We start from the raw sequence: 22,000 nt of genomic DNA, 5'->3' as shown, positions 1-22,000 counted from the left end.
GCATCTGCGCCTTTTTTTTTTTTTTTTTATTTGTATCAACATCTTATTCAGACGCAGAAACAGAACATCTTAATCTCAGTGGTTATAATAAAAATCAGCTGAATTCAGGGCTCGCCTGGTATGTAAATGTGCAGAGTACAGTCGCCAGACAAGATGTCACAGTTGCTCATATACACCCACTGAACAATTTTACAGTGATTAGACGTTTCAGAGCTGTCTAAATGGCTGTAGACGTCTGGAATGAGGCTGGGCTACACGCGGTTTAACAGGGAAAGTTTAGTAGACGTCTCTGTCTCAGACTACCTCTTCTCAGATGCATGACAAAAAGTATAAAGCATTGCCTTGTACATATGAACCTCTCTGCTACATGTGCTTGATATTAACAGCAGTTTATGCTATAGCAAATTGTGATAATTTATTATTTAATTCATTTTTATACTAATTGTGATAATTTACTTATTTCTTGGTCTTAAACTGGGGTCCACACGGCCTAAAAGAACCTGAGCTGTATGAGAGGTGACTGCAACATTTGAATCATGTTCAGGGCTCAGTGGGGCACGATGCACCTCTCCTTTTTATTTTCCTATTTATTATTATCTCTGCCAGGTGGCAGCCTGAAGGGTATCATGTGCTTGGGTGTACAGTGGTGGAAAAAAGTTTTCAGACACCCTTAAAATTTTACACAATCTCAAATATTATCATGAAATATTTTTGGAAAACTCTTTTTTGTGTTTCAAAAGGTGTGGCTGCATTAGTCAGATACAAACAAATACAAATTATATTTTTTTGTTTATTGTTTACAAGAAAAACTAACAAAACTAAAGCTGGAAACTGGACTCATCTGACCACAGAATCTTCTTCCAGTTCCTGGCTGTCCAGTTCTTGTGTGCCTGGGCCCGACGACGCCGGGCTAGCCTCTGTCTCTCATTGATCAGGGGCTTCTTGATAGCCTTGTAGGACCTTAAGCCATGATCTAAAAGTCGGCCACGTGCAGTGCGGGTGGAACACTGGACACCAGTTTGGTTTGACCTCTGCTGCTGAAGCTCCTGTGATGTCATTCGGCGGTTTTGCCTGCACATGCGGATCAGGATGCGGTCATTTCTTGCTGAAGAAACCCTTGGACGCCCAGATCTTGGTTTGTCTTCCAAGCTGTTGGTTCGTCTGTATTTCTGCAGAGTGTATCCAACTGCTGAAGGACTGCATCTGCACTTCCTGGCTATCTGGCGGCAGCTGTACCCTTCCTGGCTGAGAATCTTTATCTTCAGGCGTGTTTCCTGTGTTAGGTTCCTTGTTTTAGCCATTTTTGTGTCTGAAGAACTTTCAAATGTGCTGGCTTTATATAGACATGAAGCTTGGCAACAAAAATTGTGTCTTTTAATAAAAAGAACGACCTTCATCACTGGTACCAAAATGACCCAATACTCGAAATTTCTTATGTATTTTTATGGAACCCATCAATTTTAAGTTTTTAATAGGATTTGTTTAGTATTTTGGCTGTGACTGTACTAAAAGAAATTGCACTTGAAGACCTAAGAGTGATTCTTAATGCAATATTTCACGAATGCATGGGGTGTCCGAAAACTTTTTTCCACCACTGTATGTATCTGTCTGCAGCTAATCTCGCAAACTACTGAGCCTGTCAACCGAATATTTTTTCACACAGTTATGCCTGTTTGATTAAGGACCTCTTATGGTTGTGGTGATTTAAAACCTTTGAAAACCTTCTCCCAGCAGGTGAAAAAAGGGTTTTTCACCTAAGTCCGAGTCAGCAGCTAATCTTGCAGACACTGGGCCTATCAGCCTAATATTTTTGTGCACAGTTATGACTGTAGGATCGGACATCTTGTGGATGTGGTGATTCAAATCCTTTGAACCCCCTGTTTTATACCTGAGTTCTAACTTCTCAGCTGGTTTTGGAGCACCAGAGAAGGGGAGATGCACATGGCAGAGATCTGTACTCTACTGAGTGCACCCTTATAGTTTTGCCTCTTTTTCAGTGAAGTTACTCTGAATCACTCCGTCTTTTTCAATTTCTCCTCACATATTGCCTTTGTTCTTGAGCTGGCTTTGTCTTCTTGTCTTTGTAATTGTATTTTAGAATAAAACAAAAGTTGAAATTTTTGATTACCTGTACATGATGGCTCTTGATGCAGCATTAGGCTTATTGATATTATTTGTTTTTAATGAGTTCAGAACCTGATTACATGCACATACAATGTCTTTTCTGTCTATGCGTGCCTGTATAACCAGCATAAAATACTGTACAACACCCTAGAGTGTGTTGCATAATAATGAATGGGCAAAATGTCTGTGTGTCTGTATGTGTGTGTGTGTGTGTGTGTGTGTGTGTGTGTGCGTGCGTGAATGTAAATGTGTATGTGCGCACGCATGTGTGCACTCTTGCCAATTGTGTATGCCAATCGTGAGGTTTCAAACCTATCAGTTGTAGCCAGTTTCCATGGCAACATCTCTCTGAGAGCACAGACGTAGGAGAGAGGGGAAAGGAGTTGAGACAATTATTGTCATGGAGGGTGCTGAAAAAGGAAGAGCCCAGGATGATTAGTGTGAAATAGTGTGAACCGTGGGATGAGACAGAATGAGAAACAGATGCATGTGTGTGAGTGAGCCAACGACTGTCTGTGTGCGTGTGTGTGCATGCATGTGTGTGTGTGTGTGTGTGTGTGTGTGTGTGTGTGTGTGCATGCATGTGCTAGCAAGTCGCACGTACTGGTAGACACGGTGGGTTTGCTGAAATCATGACTGTGTATATTTAATTGCTGTACATCTTGGCCTTGATCTCGCTGCAGACGTGTAACAAGCGATATGGCGCACGGGCAAGCGGCGCTGCCGGGCACATAAACCCCAGACTCCATGAACTTGAATTGGATTTTTCTCTGTTTTGAGTGAGAGCATTAGAGTGAGTCAACAGGAATCTCTAACACAATTTTGTTTCCATGGTGACAGCGGGGAATGATATGTCCTTTTCAAACTGAGGGAAAAAGCCGGCTTGAAAAAGCCTCCTTGTTAGAGGGTCCGTTTTCTGTCTGAAGCATTATTTAGACAAGCAGAGACCTTTCAGTCTCTTGCAGACTGCTCACAAAGCTGACCTCGAGCCGCTGCTCTGTTGCACTTTACATCCGATGCCCTCTTTATGTTTGACAGAAATTACCACTGTGGACCCGGCATATTGTTCTCCAACATGTCTCCAAATTGTGTATGACTAATGCACTTGAACTGACATTTTTTCAGCGATCTGTAGCCTCACAGTGCACATCTATCAATTTAGTTTGTTATGTAATCTAATAGGCAGCTTGCACACTATAATTTAATATGGTGATAATGTTATTAATGTATGGTGTAGACATTAACAAGGGGCTCTCATCCCTCTTGTGCTGCCTCTCGATGACGAGGACTTTCTCGCAGATGCATTTTCAAAAGCAACTGCGAGCAATTTGATGGGATGCTGTTATTTTCGGGGCTTTTAAGAGGCAGGGTGAAAGTGTCTGAAAGCAGCAGAAATGCAGCTCTTTTTTTTTGACATCTTTCTATATGAGGAGAGATGGTATAGTTCATCTCCTCCGCTCTGTCCATTTCACCCCGCGCTTCATCATCACTATACTGGCTTTGAAATGCCTCGGTATATACGGTGTATTTTCTTCTTCTAGCACATCTCTAGTCTTTGCAAACCACTGCGATTGCATAACTCATCACAGAAGGCAAAAACACCGACAAGAGACAAATGGTAAATAAGAAACATCTAGAGGATAATTTTGACATTACTATTTTATTAGAATACTGCATGTGAATCGCTGTTTATGAACTGTACATCATCTAATAAATATAAAGTAATCCACCAAATTTACTATAGCATACAGTGATGATAAATGTATAAAAGACAGATACAAATAGATATACTTAAATATATTTTCTAAAATGCTGTATTTTGAGCAACTACATAATGACATTCAACCTAGCGGTATATTTCTCCTCTTTTACCCCTGTTTCTGTGCTTTAATAGTGATTGTCCAGACTCAACAGACTCACATTGTTGGCAGAGTTTTGAGGTCTCAGTGTCCTGTGTTTACTTCCATGGGAACATCTTTTGGCACAACATGTTCTGTTTATGTCTTGGCATAAATACCTACCTCAAGAATATTGACAGACTATTAAAGTTGCTTTAGGCAAGGTCAAAAGAAAAAAAAAAAAAAAAAGGTTAGAGTTCAGTTAAAATGCGAAAAACAAAACAAAACAAGCATACCCACTACCAAACTGTTATGAAATGGAGAGTGATTGACAAGTGGTGGAGCTTTCTTGACTTTTTTTTTTTTTTTTTTTTTTTTTTTGAGAGAGTAAATACAGAGAAGAAAGCTGCTGTGCTTACATAATACATTACATATTATGATATACGGAATTAGCAATGACAATTCAGTATCAAAATGTTTTTTGAAGTTGAAATAATCAGCAGACTATCAAGCTATATATTTTCATTAGCAGAAGAGTTTTATTCCAAAATGCTGTCACTCCACTTTGGGTGAAATAATCGCTCGCTGAAATTCATCAGGAACACAAATCATTCTGTCGCTGACAAGTGGGACTCATTTGTATGCAACTCAAGTTTATTAGGAACCCATAATCTGCTTTATTTTCATGGCAACGCTCACTGTGTGAGAGTGGGCACCACGTTTCTCAAAGGATAAAGCTGCGATTTTGGAATTGAACTCTGTTTAATATTGTCCACACTGGGCATCCTTAGTGATGTGCTTGCAATGAAACAGCACTAACATGCAGATGCACAAAGCACTGCGGTCATGTTTAGACAGCATGTTGTGTTCAGTAATAACGTTTTCCAGAGGCAATTTTACCTGTTAGAGACTGAAAAAAAAAAAAAAAAACAGATTCATGCTGATGTGTTAAAGCTATAAATGAAATATTACTTTAATAGGCTGTTTGTATTCGAGGCTTTTCCCTATGCGAGTCCAACTTTTACCATAACAGACACCAGCAATAAACACAACGTGGAGCCGCTTGGACAAACATGACAGTTTGCTCCCGGGCTCCAGAGTTTCTGCTTTTCTACTGATGGTAAAAATCACACATTTGAACCACCACTTATCTACAAATAGATCAGACTAATGAACACATGATAGCAAAGGCAGCACCAGATGAGCAAAGGCTTTGCTGTTTACAAAAGTCTCAGTCAACACAGGAGCGTTAGCAACTCTGTCCCGTGCAGCCGTCGCACAACAGAGACGTATGAGCTTTCCACGTCTCAGATTAGCCAGCCGTAGCCAACGTTTTATTTCTGTGATTCAAACGCTGCTGCACGGCCGTACACGTCTTTATTATTGTCTCATCTGCCACCTGCGCCCCACTCACTGCTATTACATACATTGATTAACACCGTGTGTATCGATATGTCTCATGAATGATATCACATTGCTATTTTGCTGTTTTTAATTGCTTTTTCTACATGACTTGTCTATTTTTCTATCTCGGATCAAAGAAATGCAGCAGTGCGGAGATGAGTACAGTATAGATGATGCTAGAAAGATGAGTCGAGTAAACTTCACTGGAAATAGAAATAAGGCGCTCCCTGCACGCTGCCAGAAATACAACAGGACTAATGTTTGTTTTTATTGTATTTTTTCCCTTTTTTTTTTTTTTTTTTGTTTATTTTTTTCCCTTTTATTTCTTTAAAAACAAAAAGCATAGTGCCAAAATCAAATGCACCGAAGCTAGTAAAAATCAAAAGAAGGCCTCGTCCTCATCTTTCCTGTTTTCATTTGCACTGATTCACTGTTAATGTGGCACTATGTTTTTTGTACAGTAATTTTGGTATTATATCTCTGAGCATGGAGCTCTGGAAAGCATGGAGCCTATAGCATGTAGCATGAAACAAGTCATTTTAAGCCATGGACATACTTATTTTGAATAACCACACATTACAAGCATTGACCGGTAAAGTCAAACTACTACTTAATTCCTTAGTGATTTTGTGTAACAGCGTGAAATTTGTCTTTGCTTTAGGGAGAGGCTGGGGGAACGCTGCGTTGACATGGGCCTCCCTCGTTTCAAGCCCCAGGGTGTCCATGATCATTTCCCAATTAAAAACCGATCAAAACTGTGCTCTTACAGTGCTGAAGAGTTCTGTAAATTTTTATTCTGTTAATCAACCTGTAACAATCAAAGCAATGATCTGATATTGGAGGTGTCTGTCATCCTGAATGCAGGGAATAATACCAAAATCATCTCGCTTTGTAGCATGTTCTCATAATCAAAGCATGCATCAAATTGTGTTTTAGCCCCTAAGTGTTTGGAGGTTCACAGTGAGTTGAGTGACTGGATCAGTTAAGAGCAGCATGGGGTAACTCCAGCCCTTCAGAAATATTGTTAGATCATGTAATGGGTCAAAGGCAACACAAGCACTGTCTATGTTCTCATTCTGTCTCATTTCACTCCTGAAACACTTTGTCCAGCCATCCAGTGGCAATATCTGGGCTAAAGCGATATAATCAAGTGGAGGCAAGAAAAACCCTTTACATTCACATTATTACTCGGAAAGGTCTTCTTCTTTCATCCAAGGTTAGATTGGTGTAAACCCAGGCCAGTGATGGGACTCATACACGGAGAGAGGAGAAAAAAAGTGAGCTCTCCATGAATTCCTCATTGTCTTTCTGACAGACCTTTTGTTTTTGTCTCTGAGGCTTCTCTCCTCTGTTAGAAGCTCACCAAGGCGTAGACCATACTTTCAGCGGGAAGCAGATGTGGCAACAGAGACAGGGAGAGAGAACAATATTTCATTTAGTTTCCTTGCAAACTACACACAGTTGCCTCCAGGCCAAAGAGTTCACATGTGTCAATCAAATGAAGACAAGAAACCTGTTGAATTACAGGGCTGGATATAGGCAAGAGCCTCACAATGCAATATGCAGCATGGGCCACTATATCATGTGTGGCATGATACACTGCAATAATTCACTGAGAATGTATAAACAGAGCTTAAAGAGAGACAATGACAACATGCAGCATGTATAATAAATTGAGGGACAAACTGACTCAAAACAATTTCAAACAATAAAATATAACATATAATGTAGATGTCATATAAAAATGAAGTGCATAAATGATAATCATCAATAAAATGGTTGCAGGAATCGATATAGCTTTGCAAATACATATTGTGATACTCAGCTTTATCAATTTTTTTTTTTTTTTTTTTTTTAAGCACAGCTAAATTCAATTAATAATGTGTTGTGCACTGAAACGATTTGGATTTACCCCTACCTGTAGAGATAGTAGAAGAAAGACACCAGGTAAAAGCCGAGCTTACACCAGGACTCCTTTTGACAGTAATTGAGAATATCTGCATTCATCACGCTCACAGGATCATACATGACTTCTGACCCATCTCTCGGACGATGGAAAAACCTGAAAAAAGGGCAGAGAGGAGGTTCACCCAGCGCCACACGGGCTGACAGAAACCATTTTTAGAAATGTGTTACGGGGCGCTGCGTACCTCCAGAGGTGGTATAACAGCAGGGGGATGTTGAGGCCGAGGGTGACCCACTCTCCAGCGCACATGAACATCAGGCAGAAGAGTCCATGGATGGAGTATTCTGGCACCACCAGCTACCAAGAACAGGGAGTTATTTAGAGCCAGCTTTCAGCACGTACAGCTAATTATGGCTTTCCCTGTGTGTTTCTGTGTCCCACACAAACACAGGACACAGAGCAAAATCTGTGTGTGTGTGTCTGTGTGTGTGCACGCGTGCGCCTGGAATGGGGATTCCCCAGAAAGCTTTCAGTGCAATGTTTCCTAAAACACTTGAGCAACAAAACAGTAACAATATATCTCTTTAGTACTGAGAAAAAAACTGCATCTTGCACTGTTTGATCTCATTTGAGGGCCGGCAGCAGTGGAATATTACCCTTTAGAGCAAGGAATCAATCAATAAATCATCACACTTGTGGGTAAAAAGCTGTAAATCAGTTACTACATTAACTTTAGTTCCTCTCTGACCGTCTTTCCCATTATGAGCAAAAGACTTTCTTCCCATGCGGTCCATTTTGAACATTAGGGTTAAGAAATTCCTTGGAGAGCAACATTTGTCATTTCACAGATGCCCCATTGAAAAAACAAAATAGAAACAGATAGAAGTCAAGAGATCAAGGACAGATAAAGAATAGAAAATCCTTTTCAGGTAAGGAAAGATATTTGGGCAATTAGAGCAAGCTGACCAAAGGCTGCATAGCTAAATATGTCTGTTAAAGTGGTTGTGTTGTTGTTTCCCAGATGTTACTGCAGCTATATCGAAGATGTCCTAATAAAGCCTCTGAACCGCCTGTAGGTAAAGTTTACGACTCAAGATGTGATGTATGTGGACGCGATGGGGAAAAAGGTGGAGGCAGAGCGGTGATGCTGGATAATGGGGATGGTACATGTGATTTTCACAACAGTCACAGAAACAAATGCTCAAGGTTTTTCTGATGTCCCTCTGTTACTCATCATCCACCACCAGGTGAAAAACAAGTATTACTCACCCTCCGCAGCAGGTTGCAGATTCTTTCAATATTGAGAATTCTTTCCCTCTGTGAAGTGAATAGAAAGCCCGATTATGTCTGCATCAGTTTTTACAGGCATCTCCCATCATGAATAAATAAATTCCATGTTAATGTCTGATTTCCAGTGACGTTTATGCATTTACAAAATGCATAAACTAGAACCCAGACAGATGCTGTAACTAGAACAGAAAGAAAGACTTTTTTTTTTGTTATTAAGCCGATAAACCTGCTTTTATACAACAAACTCGAGCTGTTATCATTAACCATGAAAGTAGATTACCAAAGGTGCACAGAGGGGCCAAAGCAGGACTGAAAAATCGATTTCTAGAACACACTTAAGCTTTTGAGTGCCATTTTACTTATTCATGTTAGACCAACTAACTAACTAAATAAATTAAAGCTACATTTCAGGTGTTGTTTACTCAGGCCTGTTGGTGTGAGCCATGGTGTTTTGAAGTCTCTTGTTAGCCATGTGAGGAGATTAAATTTTCTGTTTTACAAATTAAAACCTTATATCGTGAGCTTCTCTCTGTTATTTTGGCCTATTCTGGTCTTGGCCTGGTATGGAAATGTTAAGTTAGCAGGCTGAATGTCATCATTTGCTGCATTTCATCAAGGTCCACCCTATGATCCCACAACCCTAGTTTCCCTCTACACAAATATTTTCCATACCTCTGTTGAGTGCCAGTAGAAAAAATGCATAATCTAACAGTGTATGCTCAGTAAATATCTGAAATGGTGTTAATGATCATATTCATGAAAATGTACACTGACATGACCAAAGTTGGCATTAGTAATGTCATGAACATCATTAGCCACATACATAACACTGAGCTTGAACAACATAGATAACCCTATGTTCCCTCAGCATAAAAAGAATAATGTTCATGTTCCCTAGTATATTAACCAAAATTCATAATCTGTTTTCCCCTAATCTTTTTCTTTCTCTCTTTTTAATTTCTTTTTTGCCTGTCTTTCTATGCTCATCTCATCATTTCAACTATGCCACAGTAATTAAATTTTAAGTTACTTAATTGTAAGTTTAAAAAAATGTTATTGTGATCTCTGCACAATAAAAAGATGTATCACAAAAAATCATAATGTGATAGTACATGTTGAGTAGATAAAATTAGAAATAGCTTTTGAAAACAGTGCATGAAAAAAATTACATGAAGGGAATATAGCCCTGGGAACATAGATACACTCCTATTTCATGCACTTTAGAGTAATTTGTTTCCATCACTGCGACAAGAGAGCAAGAGAACAACAGCAGCAATGGTCAGCGGCAATGGACAGTTGTCAGCTGCCATTGCCATTGTTATTTTTCTTCCCTGAATAATTTCTTTTGTGTGAGTGACGTCCAGCAGATGAGCAGGATGTGCTTCATATACGCAGCCCTTGCCTTGTATCATCATGCTGCAAGCCACGCTGCTGGCCTGGCACTGTTGTATAAACCTCAACTGGAGAGATGTGTCGACTTTATGAGATATTGAGACATCTATCGTAGTTACAGGATGAGTTTGCACAATTCAGGCTTCCTCTGATGCCATTTCCCTTCAGCCAGAGCCACCAGCTGCATTTATGAAAGCTTCTGAAGCCGTGGCCGCAAATTCCAACCTTCCTTAGTGACCTGAAAGCGGATGTTGCCCTAAATCCACAGCAGACATTGGCTTTCCACCCTCGCTGTTTATCCTCGGCTGCAGCTTTGGTCGATGCTAAATTCTCTTGTATACTTTCTACACCACATTTTCCCAAGACACTGTGGGGTTTCAAATCTCAGCAGCCCTTCTGTGTACACATTACCAGCTAAAGTACAAAGTTTTTAATTTTATATTTTAAATTTATTGGCCCAGATTTGCTCACAACTCACATTCCCTATAGCCTCCCCAAACTGTGCCAGGTTGTGTCGGTCCAATTCAGTTTTCATTGTTCCATTTCGCCATGAACAAAGATTCATCAGAGGCAAGAGACGTTTAGCAACAACAAACAATAGAGCACAGATGAGGTTTATGCCGTTGAAATATCCAATCAACTCCAGCAAAAACAGATTCAGCAAAAGAAATTTTGTTATTCAGTAAAAAAAAAAAAAAAAAAATCAAATAATTTGTGCCATTGTGAACATGTAAATGCAGTTTTTCCCCCACTATCAAAGAAGGTGCAAGTTCAGTGGTTTTAAAGCTTTTCTATGGCCACTAAATAAAAGAACCCTTCAAATAAAAGAACCTAAAGAATGGTGTCCTCTGGGTTTATATCAGCCCTTTTCTAATTTATTTCATAATGAGAGAAATTATGCTGCCACCTCTAGACAGAGCACTTCAGTCCCTTTTGTCAACGCACCAATCACAGCTTAGATGGGGTGAGATGCTGATTTTGTGCGCCCACATGCTCGGCACTCCAAGGTTGTCAGATTGAGTGGTGGCACTAAGAGCGACACCCCCAGCAAATTTTGTGCTGTTGGAAGTCCTGTCAAAAAGTAGGACGTAGGAAAGACATGAAAAAAAAAGCAGCAACAACAGACGAGAACAACTGACAGGTGAAGGTTATGATGCAGTGTGCTTTTTTTTTTTATCCCACCACCGCACCGAGGAGCCTCAAGGCTACAAACTTGTTGGAGTGTATTATGTGCATTTTGTTTATGCTACCCGCCCTTCCCAAAGTTTCCTCCATTTACTTTTTTCCGAGGGTCTAAAAATGGGTCTGTCATTTGCATTTTTCATTTACCGTGTAAGATTTCTAACACAAATTACAAGGTCACGCTTCTCAAACAGGCCTGTCTTCAGATCATCAAGTCTTTTTTTTTAAACAAAAGACCATCTTAGTTTTACTCAGTTGCTGACTTTACAGTTGTGATAAGTGACACAATTCTAGAAAACAAGGTCTCACAAGCGCCACTATCACAGTCAGCCAAATGTCAGAAATGAAAATAATGTTGGACTGATATCAATATTGATTTTTAATGCTAATAGTCTGCCAACATATTTGTTAATCCCTATAATAAGCATTAGAAAAGCATGCCTAATAGCATCCAGGCAATAATTGAATACCCTTGCAAGTCTCGAATAAAATAAGCTGTGTCTCTGAGTTTGCTGTTAAAAAATGGAGGAGAAATCTTTTCCTCTTTTGTTCCTCCTGAAGACAAAGGCAATTGTGCAAACACCTGGTGTTCTTTCTCAGCATCAGAATTAATCGCTGTGTGTTTGTTTTCAGATGCTGCTGCCATGTCCTTCTGTACTTGTCTGTGCTGCCAAGTTGATCAACCTTGGGCAAGACTGGCGTTGCATCCTGACCGAGCATGTCTGAGCGGCGTTGTTTCTGAACATGTTTGCCCCCAGCCCACCCCTTCCCGATGCTGGTTTAGGTTTCAGGGCGATGGCAGCAGATTAGAGCTTGCCCCTAATAAATGTAATTGGCATCCCTCCACACTCCACAGTCCCTCACAGTGCCACAGTCTGTTTTCTCAGTTTTCTCTCCCACTCCTCATGATTCTCACTTCTCTGCTCAGATGCAGGTTTAATTGAGAGCTGCAAGTTTAGCTGCTTGGAAAAAGACAAAATTCTCTCCACTGTTACTTCCTTGCAATCAGTTTATACATATTAGTTAAATTTGGACAAAAAAAAAAAAAGAAAAAGAAAAAAAAACAGTTATGTTAGTTTCTTATTCATTTACATTTCTCAACACACTTGGGGAAACTGTGCAGGAGAGGCATGGCATCACATTTTTGGATGATTAAATAACAGCACTTTACTCTTTCAGGACAGTAAAATAATTATTCTCCTAGAACCTGTTGTGCTTTGCTGCTATGACTTTAACTAAGTTCATCAGGTTAAGATACTCTTGAGAAATAAGTATTCTTATCATGATGTCTCTACTGTTGTTATTGAGATGGCAAACAATGCACTTGTGTAAACAGCAGCTTCATTTGCATCCATCCATTTAACTGATTGAGACAATCACGCAGACAAGTTGCTGGAGGGTTGATTTGCATGAACCCACTTACAAATTAATATTCAGAGCAAGCAATGCCGATGTGCCATTGTTGCAACCATTGTAAGTATGCCTCTGGAAGGGTTGTTAGCAAGAAGTGCCATTATTTTTATTGTAATGGATAAATCTAGTTGAATAAATCATTTAAAAAGTTTCGCTCTAACATCATATAATTGATGCTTATTGCTGGCATGGCAGTAAAGCACACGGCCTGTCAAATTAAATCATGATTCATTTTAAGACATTTGCCTTTTAAATTAATCTCTTTTTGAGTATAGAATCGACTGTGAAATTGAAATACTGACTGATGAATTTTTGGGTTGCAACACACACCCCGCCCCAAAATGGATCTGCAGTGTTTTGGAATGAAAGTGTCAATTTGTTCATGGCGTGTCGGTGCCGCTCATTGGCTGCTGCTCCTCAAAATTAAAGGGAAGGGAATTTCTCTGTGTGAGCAGGGAGTTTGATCAATCCTGAAAGAGTTCAAGTCTCAGTCAAACAACAGGGGTCTTACCGCTCTGGTGGGATTGCTCTGATCAATGGGGTTTTTGAAGTCTGTGCGAAGCTCGTCGAATGCAATAATCTGAAAAACAATGCATATGTTGAAAATTGTTTTCATGCGGCATTCTTTTTTTTTTTTTTTTAACAAAAAGCTTAGAAAAAACATTCATCTTCCTGTGATCTCCTTGACACTACACCTTTAAAAAAAGCCTCCCTCTCTGTCTATTTTCACACCACATTTCAGTCTCAGCCTGTTGTATAATGCTCATTCTTTATTTAATTTAGCTCATTCTTTCAGTCTGCGTGGTACCCTGGACCAGCGTACCACTGCAGGCTCACCACTATATCTTCTCAACAACTGCACTGTACGTCTATAGCCTGAATACACATGGTGATTACATGTTGAAAGGAAGCACAGTGACATGTAAAGTTACTGTTTCATGTCCCTTTGCACTTGAAGTGAGCCAGATGTTGTGCATGCACCATGTGTCTGTTTGCAGTGTGTTATTAGTGAGGATGTCAAAATGCACGCAATTCTTTATCTCACTATTACACAGTTTTGGTTTGGATGTGACCCTTCCTTTCTCCTTTTTTGTCAGCTCCTCTTTCATTCCCAGAAATCAGTTTAAGTGAACCTTGATAGAGTTCAAAACTTGCCACAGATGGAGAATGTCCTCCGGCAAAACACCACCCCATAGGTCATTTGCACAGCAGCTTATTATGACCTATAGTTATGTTTTAAAGTTAAGCGACTTATGAATAACAACACTGTGGTGTAGTATTAACCCACCTGTTATCTCTGGGGCCAATTTGAGCCCATTCAGTGTTTAACACCGCTAAATACATGATTAACATTTTGTCTCATATTTAATGACTTTTCCTAATGTAATGGGGACAAGTGGGTGAACAAAAAATTATAGAACATATAAGAAATATCATCATTTTACACATATATGTTTTAGTTCTTTTGGACACAGAGGAACTATTATTTGCCATTTATAATCTTCAAAATTCCTCCCTCTGCTTTAGGGCCCTGATCCTACATAACCACACCTGTAACACTGTGAGAACCACTGATAGTTAATGTGACATTCAGGAGCGAAAAACATGGTTCCCACAAGAACTTTGATGTATAAAGGGTGAGTGGGGGGTGTTATGTTTTATTTAAAGGGCTGTTTAGTCAACAAGTCAAGACACATAAAGTACCTGACACATAAACTTGAGTAACAATTTTAATTTTCTGGTGGTTTAAATTACTGAGTTCAAATTGATCCCAACTACTAAAAAATGTCAGTAAATTTTCAAGGTGACAGGAGGGTTCATCCTGACCTTTTCCCAACCTTAACCATTATGACAAACCTTTCCTTAACCTTAACCAAGAATTTTTAGTGACTAGTCGCTAGTTAGCTCATTAGCTAGCTAGGTCATAGTTCGCTCCAGAAACACTCCTGTGGGTCGTATTGTGCGGTTGGAACAGACCTATGTGGTCTTATGGACGGCATGACTTGTTGGCAAAGTTACATCTGTGGCTAAGTGGCCCTGTTATCTGTAATAAAATGCTGTGATGCTATTGGTTAAAAGAGGATTAACGCCCTGGATGTAAAACACACAAGTGTCCCATTCACTGCCAAGTAAATCTTCGACCTAAACTCTTGCAGATTTTTTAATGTGGTTATTTTCCATGGCCTTGTTTGCCGTTTAGGACACAGTAAAGCGAGCATTTGTTGTTTCAGTCAGCTACACTGTCTGCAGCAACACGCTGACGGCTCCATCTAAGGTGAAAGTGGGTGATAAAATTTTTGCTAACCAACTGTGATTAACAGTCAAATAAAAATCCTGATAAATCCTGGTGGAACAGCCATCTGCTACGCTTATCATCGGGTCAGCTTTCAAACAGCGTGGCTTGATTTTGATGGCTTAGTGGTCGGCAGTAAAAACCTGCATGAAAATGGCCTGACGCAGATATTGTTTGCAGGTAAGTGCTGTGCTTCCACCAACAAGGTTGAATTAGAGAGCGGCTCAATCTTGGTCTTATTTTCCCCATAAGCATCTATACGGCTCTCTCTTGTCTTGTTCACACTCAGCTCCGTTGTAAACAGATGCAGTTTCCATGGTGACATTGGTGAGCCCCTCAGTGGGCTCCATGGTTACTATAGCAGTGAATGGGCAATCTGATTGGTTGAGAGCCACGTAGAAAATGGGGAGCTCTAACCATGGGTAGAGGCAGATTGGGGGAAGGGGGTGGAACTAAATCATAGTTTGATAAGCATTTTCAATCACATGGCTCGCTGCTGAGCCAGACACAGGCTTCTACCCGTCGCTTTCTCACACACAGACACACTGACTCATATGTAGTCTCACCCACTTAGTCAATTCAAGAGTCAGTACGTTAGTCATTTCAAGCCTTATTTTTGTAATGATCTGGTCTCTATCGCACGTTATTCATTCCTCCATGGATTGAATGTTTAAGCTGAGAGAGCAATGCTTCGGTATTTGCGAAGCCTGCACCTGTGACAACAAGGGCAGAGCGCAGCATACTGAGTGCACAGGTCTCCGGTGATGGCTGTGCAAATTCCACTTAAAATTCTGCAGACAGGCAGCTCCACAACAATCTGGCAATGAGATTTATGATGATCACTGTTTTTTCGTAGCTCCCCGTACACAAACACACATCCAGTTTGCTAATGCCTCGCCACCTTGTTTGAGGAAGGGGTTCTTTTGTGTCAGCTCTTTCACATCATAAGCACTGTGCAATCTGCCTTATTGCTGGCTCAATGTTTTTTTTTTTTTATCAAAGGGTCAGACTAGCCCCAGTTTATTATCCCAGTAATAAGGCACCATGTAACCTGGTCATTTAAAGGCACATATTTGCGCTGTTGCATGAAAGTAGCTGGAAAAACCCCTGCACAGCACGTAACATTGTGTTTTTCAGGCTTCCCATTCTATGTTGTGTTTAGTAGGAACCATTCTGCCTCTATAATTAATTCTTATTCCACCAATTATCTTAATACAGGACTTCTGAGCTTAGCATTAAAAGGAAAAAGCCTTCACTTCTGAAGTTAATATGATAGGTAACACTGTCATTTCTGACTTTAGTATTACAGGGAACATGCCGTTCTTTCTGACTTTAGTATTAAAGGGAACATGCCATGTTTTTGGCAGGTTTTAAGAGGCAAAAGTAAGAGTCACATAACCACCAATACTGCACATCTACATTTTTTGGGCCAGCTGCATTGAGCAAAAAACAGGCTTTAAATTCAAGTGACCCAAAGGTTTTCTTGTGCTGAGACGGGCACTGAGAGCAGCACCGGCTAACCCCAAGGAAATGCTGTGATTACCTGAATGTGCACAGTATGAGTATAAAGTACATGGGTGATCTGTCCACTCTCCATCCCTCTCTGTGCTGTGTGACTGTGTGTAGGTGGGTGTGTTTGTCTGTCTGCGTGGGAGAGAGAGAGAGCATGGACATTCGCAGGCCTGCAGCATGCCCGTTTTGGGTTTTGCGTGTGGTACCGGAGTGCAGAGTAAAACTCACCTGCCATATGACAAAGAAGATAAGAGCAGCGCACAGCACCAAGGTGAGCATGTAGCAGAAGGCCGCAAAGGTGAAAGCCATGGCTGTGCCAGCCAGCCTGACAATGGGACGGGTCGAGAGAGAGGAAGGGAACTTTCCCCTACTCTCCCTCTCTGTCTCTCTCTCCCTCTCTGTCTCTGGGTCTCTCGCTCTCTGGCTATTCCTCCCTCACTCTTGCTGACTCTGACTCTCCTTCTCAGATGCAAGCTGTGCTGAGAGGCAGTTTTATCCAGGTGATGTGAAGCACTCAACTTGAGCTGTGGTTTCACTGGTTCTTCTTATTTAAGCCCCATCCACTTATTCCCTATTGCATCCTTGTCCCTTTTGTATCTATCTTTTTATCTATCTCTCGTCCCTCTTTTTTAAAATCTACTTCATTTGATTCAGAAAGCACTTGTATGGTCTGTTCGCAGCCACAGTTGTCAGAGGGTCTGGTGCTCCTCTTTTCAGTCTCTGACAGGCATTATGTCTGTCTCCTCCCCTTCCCCCTCCCGGTAGTTTCGCTTTAGACAAAGCCTACACATTTTATTCAGTGTAACACAACCACAAAGTGCCTCGCTGCACGCTGACTACAGAAACACAGGATATTCCTCTCGATACCAAGCACAGCACTGTGTTTTCAAAAGCAGTACTGATTATTATTATTATGAAGGATGGTATGGCTTGTGATTATTTTAAATATCTGTGGTATGGCTTTCAATTCATCTGTTGCTTTAAATCAAGTATACCATTAATGACGCATATTTCCAAATCATATTGACTGTAAACAGTTAGGTATGAGTTATTTACATCAGACAGTATTTTAGTGTATTACTTTATTTTATTACTATATTGTTAAAAAATGATGGATCTGAACATGTATCCATTCATTTACTAAAGATACAGGCTATATTGCTCTTCCATTAAGAATGTATATTTAACAAAGAATATTCAAACACATCAAGTTATTGATAGCTGATTTTGTAAGTATAGATTACATGCAGTAAAGAGTGAAATGCCATTTCCGATCAAATGGCTTTTTTTTAAACTAACAATGCTAAAGAAAAACCCGTCCACATAAAAGAGGATTGACATGAAGATGAGATGACAGGAGAAATAGAAAAGATCGTTTCAGATAGCATGGATCAAAATCTTGACTGATCTTAATATCGAGTAGAGAATACCTGTATCTGGTTGGAGATGTGTCTGCCAATGAACAGTCCACTCTTTCCTCGCCCAACTCTGTCTCTGTCAATTTGGGTCGGCACCATGTCAGATTTCTCTGCTTTGCATCTCTCTCTCAGACGCATCCCTCAGATTCCTTCAAACATTTATATTTGTCTTTGCTCACATGCAGGATAGTGATGATGATTAAAAAAAAAAAGCATCTAGGAAAATCTACCAGGACCCTCCACTGCATCTACATGATGAGATGGGTTTATTCTTATTTTGAGATCACGCTTGTTCTCAAGCAAAAAGCTCCACAGCCCTCAGAAGTCATAAGTTAATTAATCCACCTTTCTCTTGTCTCCTCCCTCCTCATTTGCCTTCCCTGTCACTAAATCTCCCTTTTTCCTGTTTTCTCTTGCAGGGATTTTGAAAACACACCTGCTTATATTTCCTGAGTCCTCTGCCTATCTGTCTATCTCCAGCTCTTCTTCTGCTTCTTAGACTGCGAGAGCAATATTTCTATCACGCTTGATGTTATAACGATCATCCAATAGCATTGCTCGCTCCCCCTCCCTCTCTCATTTGCTCTTTTTCTCTCTCGCCCTGTCTCTCTCTCTCTCTCTCTCTCTCTCTCTCTCTGTCAGTCTCCCCTCTCCCTTGCATTTATACATTTCCATAATCCCTTGTTCCCCAGAGACTGATGAGGGGGCAGGGGAGGGTCCAAAATGTTTTTTTTTTCTTTTGTCTGCATCCTTCTCTCTCTCTCTCTCTCTCTCTCTCTCTCTCTCTCCTTCTCCTGAAATTTTCCTCCCCTCACATTCTATCATTCCCTATCTTGACACCCTTTAGCCATCCATCATTTCATTAAATAGGAGCCATTTTTTAATGTGTTCCTCTCACTCTCTTCTCATTTCTTTTTATTATCTACCCTATTAGCTATTTTCTCACCCTTTACATAATTGATCTGTTTCACTTTTTGTCTCATCCTTCTATTACCCCGTCATATCAGGCTGTAATTTTAGATGGCTCATTCAGCTGGTGCTGTCTAATTCCCACTGTCATCCATTTCATGATCATTGATCTCTATTGATCTGCTGACTATAGTTTGTCTTTTTTTTTTTTTTTTTTTTTTTTTACTGTAACTTGCATGCTCACCTGCTCCCCAGCCTGAGAGTCATGGCGTTTCTTTGACTTATAAGCAGATCTGTAAGAATCTGCTCAACAACAAAACCACCAAAAACACCAACAGGTTATACAAATGTGTCCTTGACTATATCTGATGCATTAACTTCCATTACAGTTTTCAAACAGTGCTGCTGAAGGTCTTTGTCCCAGTTGTGCCGGCTGATGACACTGTGGATCCACAGCGGGAGAGCCATTTGCTTAGAGGCAGACAAGGGAGACGATCCACATGGCTTTCTTAGTATAAAACCATGTAACCGGCTACAGCAGCTTGCTTGGAGCCCTGTCTATCTGAGTGAGTGTCATTACATGGCAAGAAAAATACATGTTTAAAGAAAGCCAACCAGGTAGTTTAACAACCAGCTGAGAGTGCAGGTAGAGCTCTACTCAGTCGTAAACTCCTTCAGACTACATATACAGAGCCTCAACCCAGATTGGCCGCCGTGCAGGGAATCCCCATGCACTCGCCAGCACAGCAGCCCAAATTAGAGCAACAACCTCTGCTTTACCATTAAATGGCTAACACACTAACCCAGATTGATGAAAATCCAACACACCAGCCATTCACCGCTCTGTGCCACAACCCAAACTGCCATGACTTTAATGTGACATCTAGGATGGACCAAAGGATGCACCAATCCAGGTCACTTTGACATTTTTTACTCACTGATTATTCACACCTCCTGTGCATGACGACCTACAACCTTTAGTCATGCTAACAAATGTATAATTTGACCAAGTGATTCAGCATTCGATGACAGATTCGATGACATGGTGGTTAAACATCTTATGCTGTGCTCTGACTTTCTGCATGGACAGATGCAATTGAAATGTCCCTCAGTTGCAAGTAGCATGATTAATATGTCTGTAATGTTCAGAATAATTCATTTTCAGCATCACACAATTTTAAATATATAGCAAAGGGTTAAATATACAATTTAGAAATTTAAAGTTGAACATATGCAGTAGTCGCTGATGTTCCAGTCCAACAGGAAGGTAACGTTGATTCAACAAACAGGGGCCAGTGAACTTGTCAGTGTTTTCAAAGTAAGAGCTCAGCCTAAAGAACAAAGATGTTTTCATCCAAGTCAGTCGCCAGAATAAAATATTGCCATTTTTTGTAACAACAAACCAACAAATACGTTGAAGTGTCAGTGTTTGTGAACCAATAATGCATTGCATATCAACACATGTCCAACACTAATGTTAGCTGATGTTAGCTCGTCAGGTACTTCTGCCATTTTCGTTTGCTTTGTTAGCTTCATACACCACCAAAACAACTTGGTTAAGATTAGGAAAAGGTCACGGTTAATGTTACAAAATGTTAGCTAACATTCACTAATATTGGCTGGCAAACATTACGTAAAAATGAACTCCTACTTTCAAAAACTTTCAAAAATTTCAACATTTCAACATATCCTCGGTTTGCAGAAACGTAAAATGCCAACATTTTTTCTGGTGACTGGGCATCCATAGGGAAGACAGAGCTCCAAAAATGAATGATGCCTCAGGTTTCCATTCTTCAGGACTTTATATTACAACATATTTAAACATTGCTCGAGCCAACACATGCTGACACGTTTTGGCTATTAGCCCTCATCAGAGCCGAGCCATACTGTTGATTTAACAGTTCTAAGAGAAAAAAAAAAACCAAACAAACAAACAAACAAAAAAAAACCAAACAAACATCCATGTTTCGAACTCAGTTTTTCTAAACTGGACAAACACTCACAATTTCTGACTTCCAACATCAAGATGATGAATGCAACATTTTTTTATGTTAATATTTGAGCGGTTCAAATTCTTTGTCAACATCTTGCACTGGCTTTTTGGACTGTTGTACAACCCAGACTGGACTCTGAAATGTGTTAAGTTATGCAACGCTATGGCCGCAAGAGTTACTTCACATATCACTACAATAGTTTATTATCAACATGTATTGTGTATTGTTAAATCAGCTTTCTAGTTTGGAATAATTTTTTACAATCTATACATTACATTTTCCATAGGCACTCAGAGAATGCTGTCATGTTGTCATTTTTTTATGTGTGCAAAGTTAACATGATGAGATCATGTTTCCACATGACAAATTTTGGTTAAATGTGTCATACTTCATGTCAGTGACGAGTATCTGTGGTTAAAGTGGCTGTCCAATATTTACATCAACTCCTTACACGCAAGTCAATTTGATGCTGCACATGATGTGAACAATAGTTTCACTTCTCCAAAAATGTTCATAGGTTATTACTCTGCTGTTTTGAAAAACCTTCTCATGTGGTATCAAAATACTCTGAAGACCTGCGAGATTCATTGCCTTTTGTCGTGCTCTGTTACAGCGTAGGTGTCACATCGCCCTCTCCTCATGACAGAGAGGATTGAATTGCCGAAATCCCTCCTGTGTCTTATTTAACCAAAATAAACATAATATCCCTCAGAGTATCAGCAACAACTGAACAGAACCGCTGACTGTTTAGTTGGTTGTACATTGTTTTTGGCCCAAAGTGTACACTTCATAAATACATAAGTTTCACTCTGACCTCTTTTTCACACACATACACGTGTGTGGGTGTGTGTGTGTGTGTGTGTGTGCGTTGTCAATCACATCAATAATGTATTGATTACTCATTTGTTTTAAACTTGACATATAGAAAAGCAAATGCTAATCAGTACAATTTTGATGTATTATGGTCATATTCAGTCTATATTCCATATAAAAAATATATTTTACACTGTCATGTTGGATGCATGTAGCCACATGAACTCCATACATTTGCACAGTAAACGAGTGATGTGTTGGATTTCGAGCTGTCTGGGTTTGTGTGTTAGTCATTTAACGGTTAAGCAGGCGTTGTTGCTCTTATTTGGGTTGCTGTGTTGGCCAGTGGATGGGGATTCCCTGCAGTCTGCGTAATCTGGATTGGGATGTTGTATGTTGTGTAAATGTGTTTGGGATATTGCATGTTGTGTAAATGGGGTTATTCCTGCAAATTAGCAAGTCCATACCACATCAAGGGGTATCCTTTGTGTGTACTCTCCCTCTTAGTAATA

At 40.1% G+C, this 22,000-nt stretch overlaps 1 protein-coding gene across 1 annotated transcript; it reads right to left on the bottom strand.

Moving 5' to 3' along the window:
- Window positions 1-6,717: 6,717 nt before the first annotated feature.
- On the bottom strand, window positions 6,718-16,663 carry cnih2 (cornichon family AMPA receptor auxiliary protein 2). Its single transcript, XM_030069197.1, has 6 exons — window positions 16,583-16,663; window positions 13,061-13,129; window positions 8,542-8,589; window positions 7,517-7,629; window positions 7,285-7,428; window positions 6,718-6,745 (listed from the first exon to the last, which is right to left on the bottom strand). The coding sequence occupies exons 1-6, from the start codon at window positions 16,661-16,663 to the stop codon at window positions 6,718-6,720; spliced, it is 483 nt and encodes a 160-aa protein (XP_029925057.1).
- Between the last annotated feature and the right edge of the window lie 5,337 nt (window positions 16,664-22,000).

This window comes from Myripristis murdjan, chromosome 14 (assembly GCF_902150065.1).
Source record: "Myripristis murdjan chromosome 14, fMyrMur1.1, whole genome shotgun sequence".
Classification (NCBI taxonomy): Eukaryota; Metazoa; Chordata; class Actinopteri; order Holocentriformes; family Holocentridae; genus Myripristis; species Myripristis murdjan.
This window is presented reverse-complemented; position numbering and strand designations above follow the sequence as displayed.

Excerpts from the sequence above, each read along its gene's own strand:
- cnih2 (XM_030069197.1), bottom strand. The coding sequence starts at position 16,663 with ATGGCTTTCACCTTTGCGGCCTTCTGCTACATGCTCACCTTGGTGCTG. Across the intron at positions 8,590-13,060 it reads AGAGCAATCCCACCAGAGCG|AGGGAAAGAATTCTCAATAT; the intron begins GTAAGACCCCTG and ends TTCACTTCACAG. Across the intron at positions 7,429-7,516 it reads CTGTTATACCACCTCTGGAG|GTTTTTCCATCGTCCGAGAG; the intron begins GTACGCAGCGCC and ends CCCTTTTTTCAG.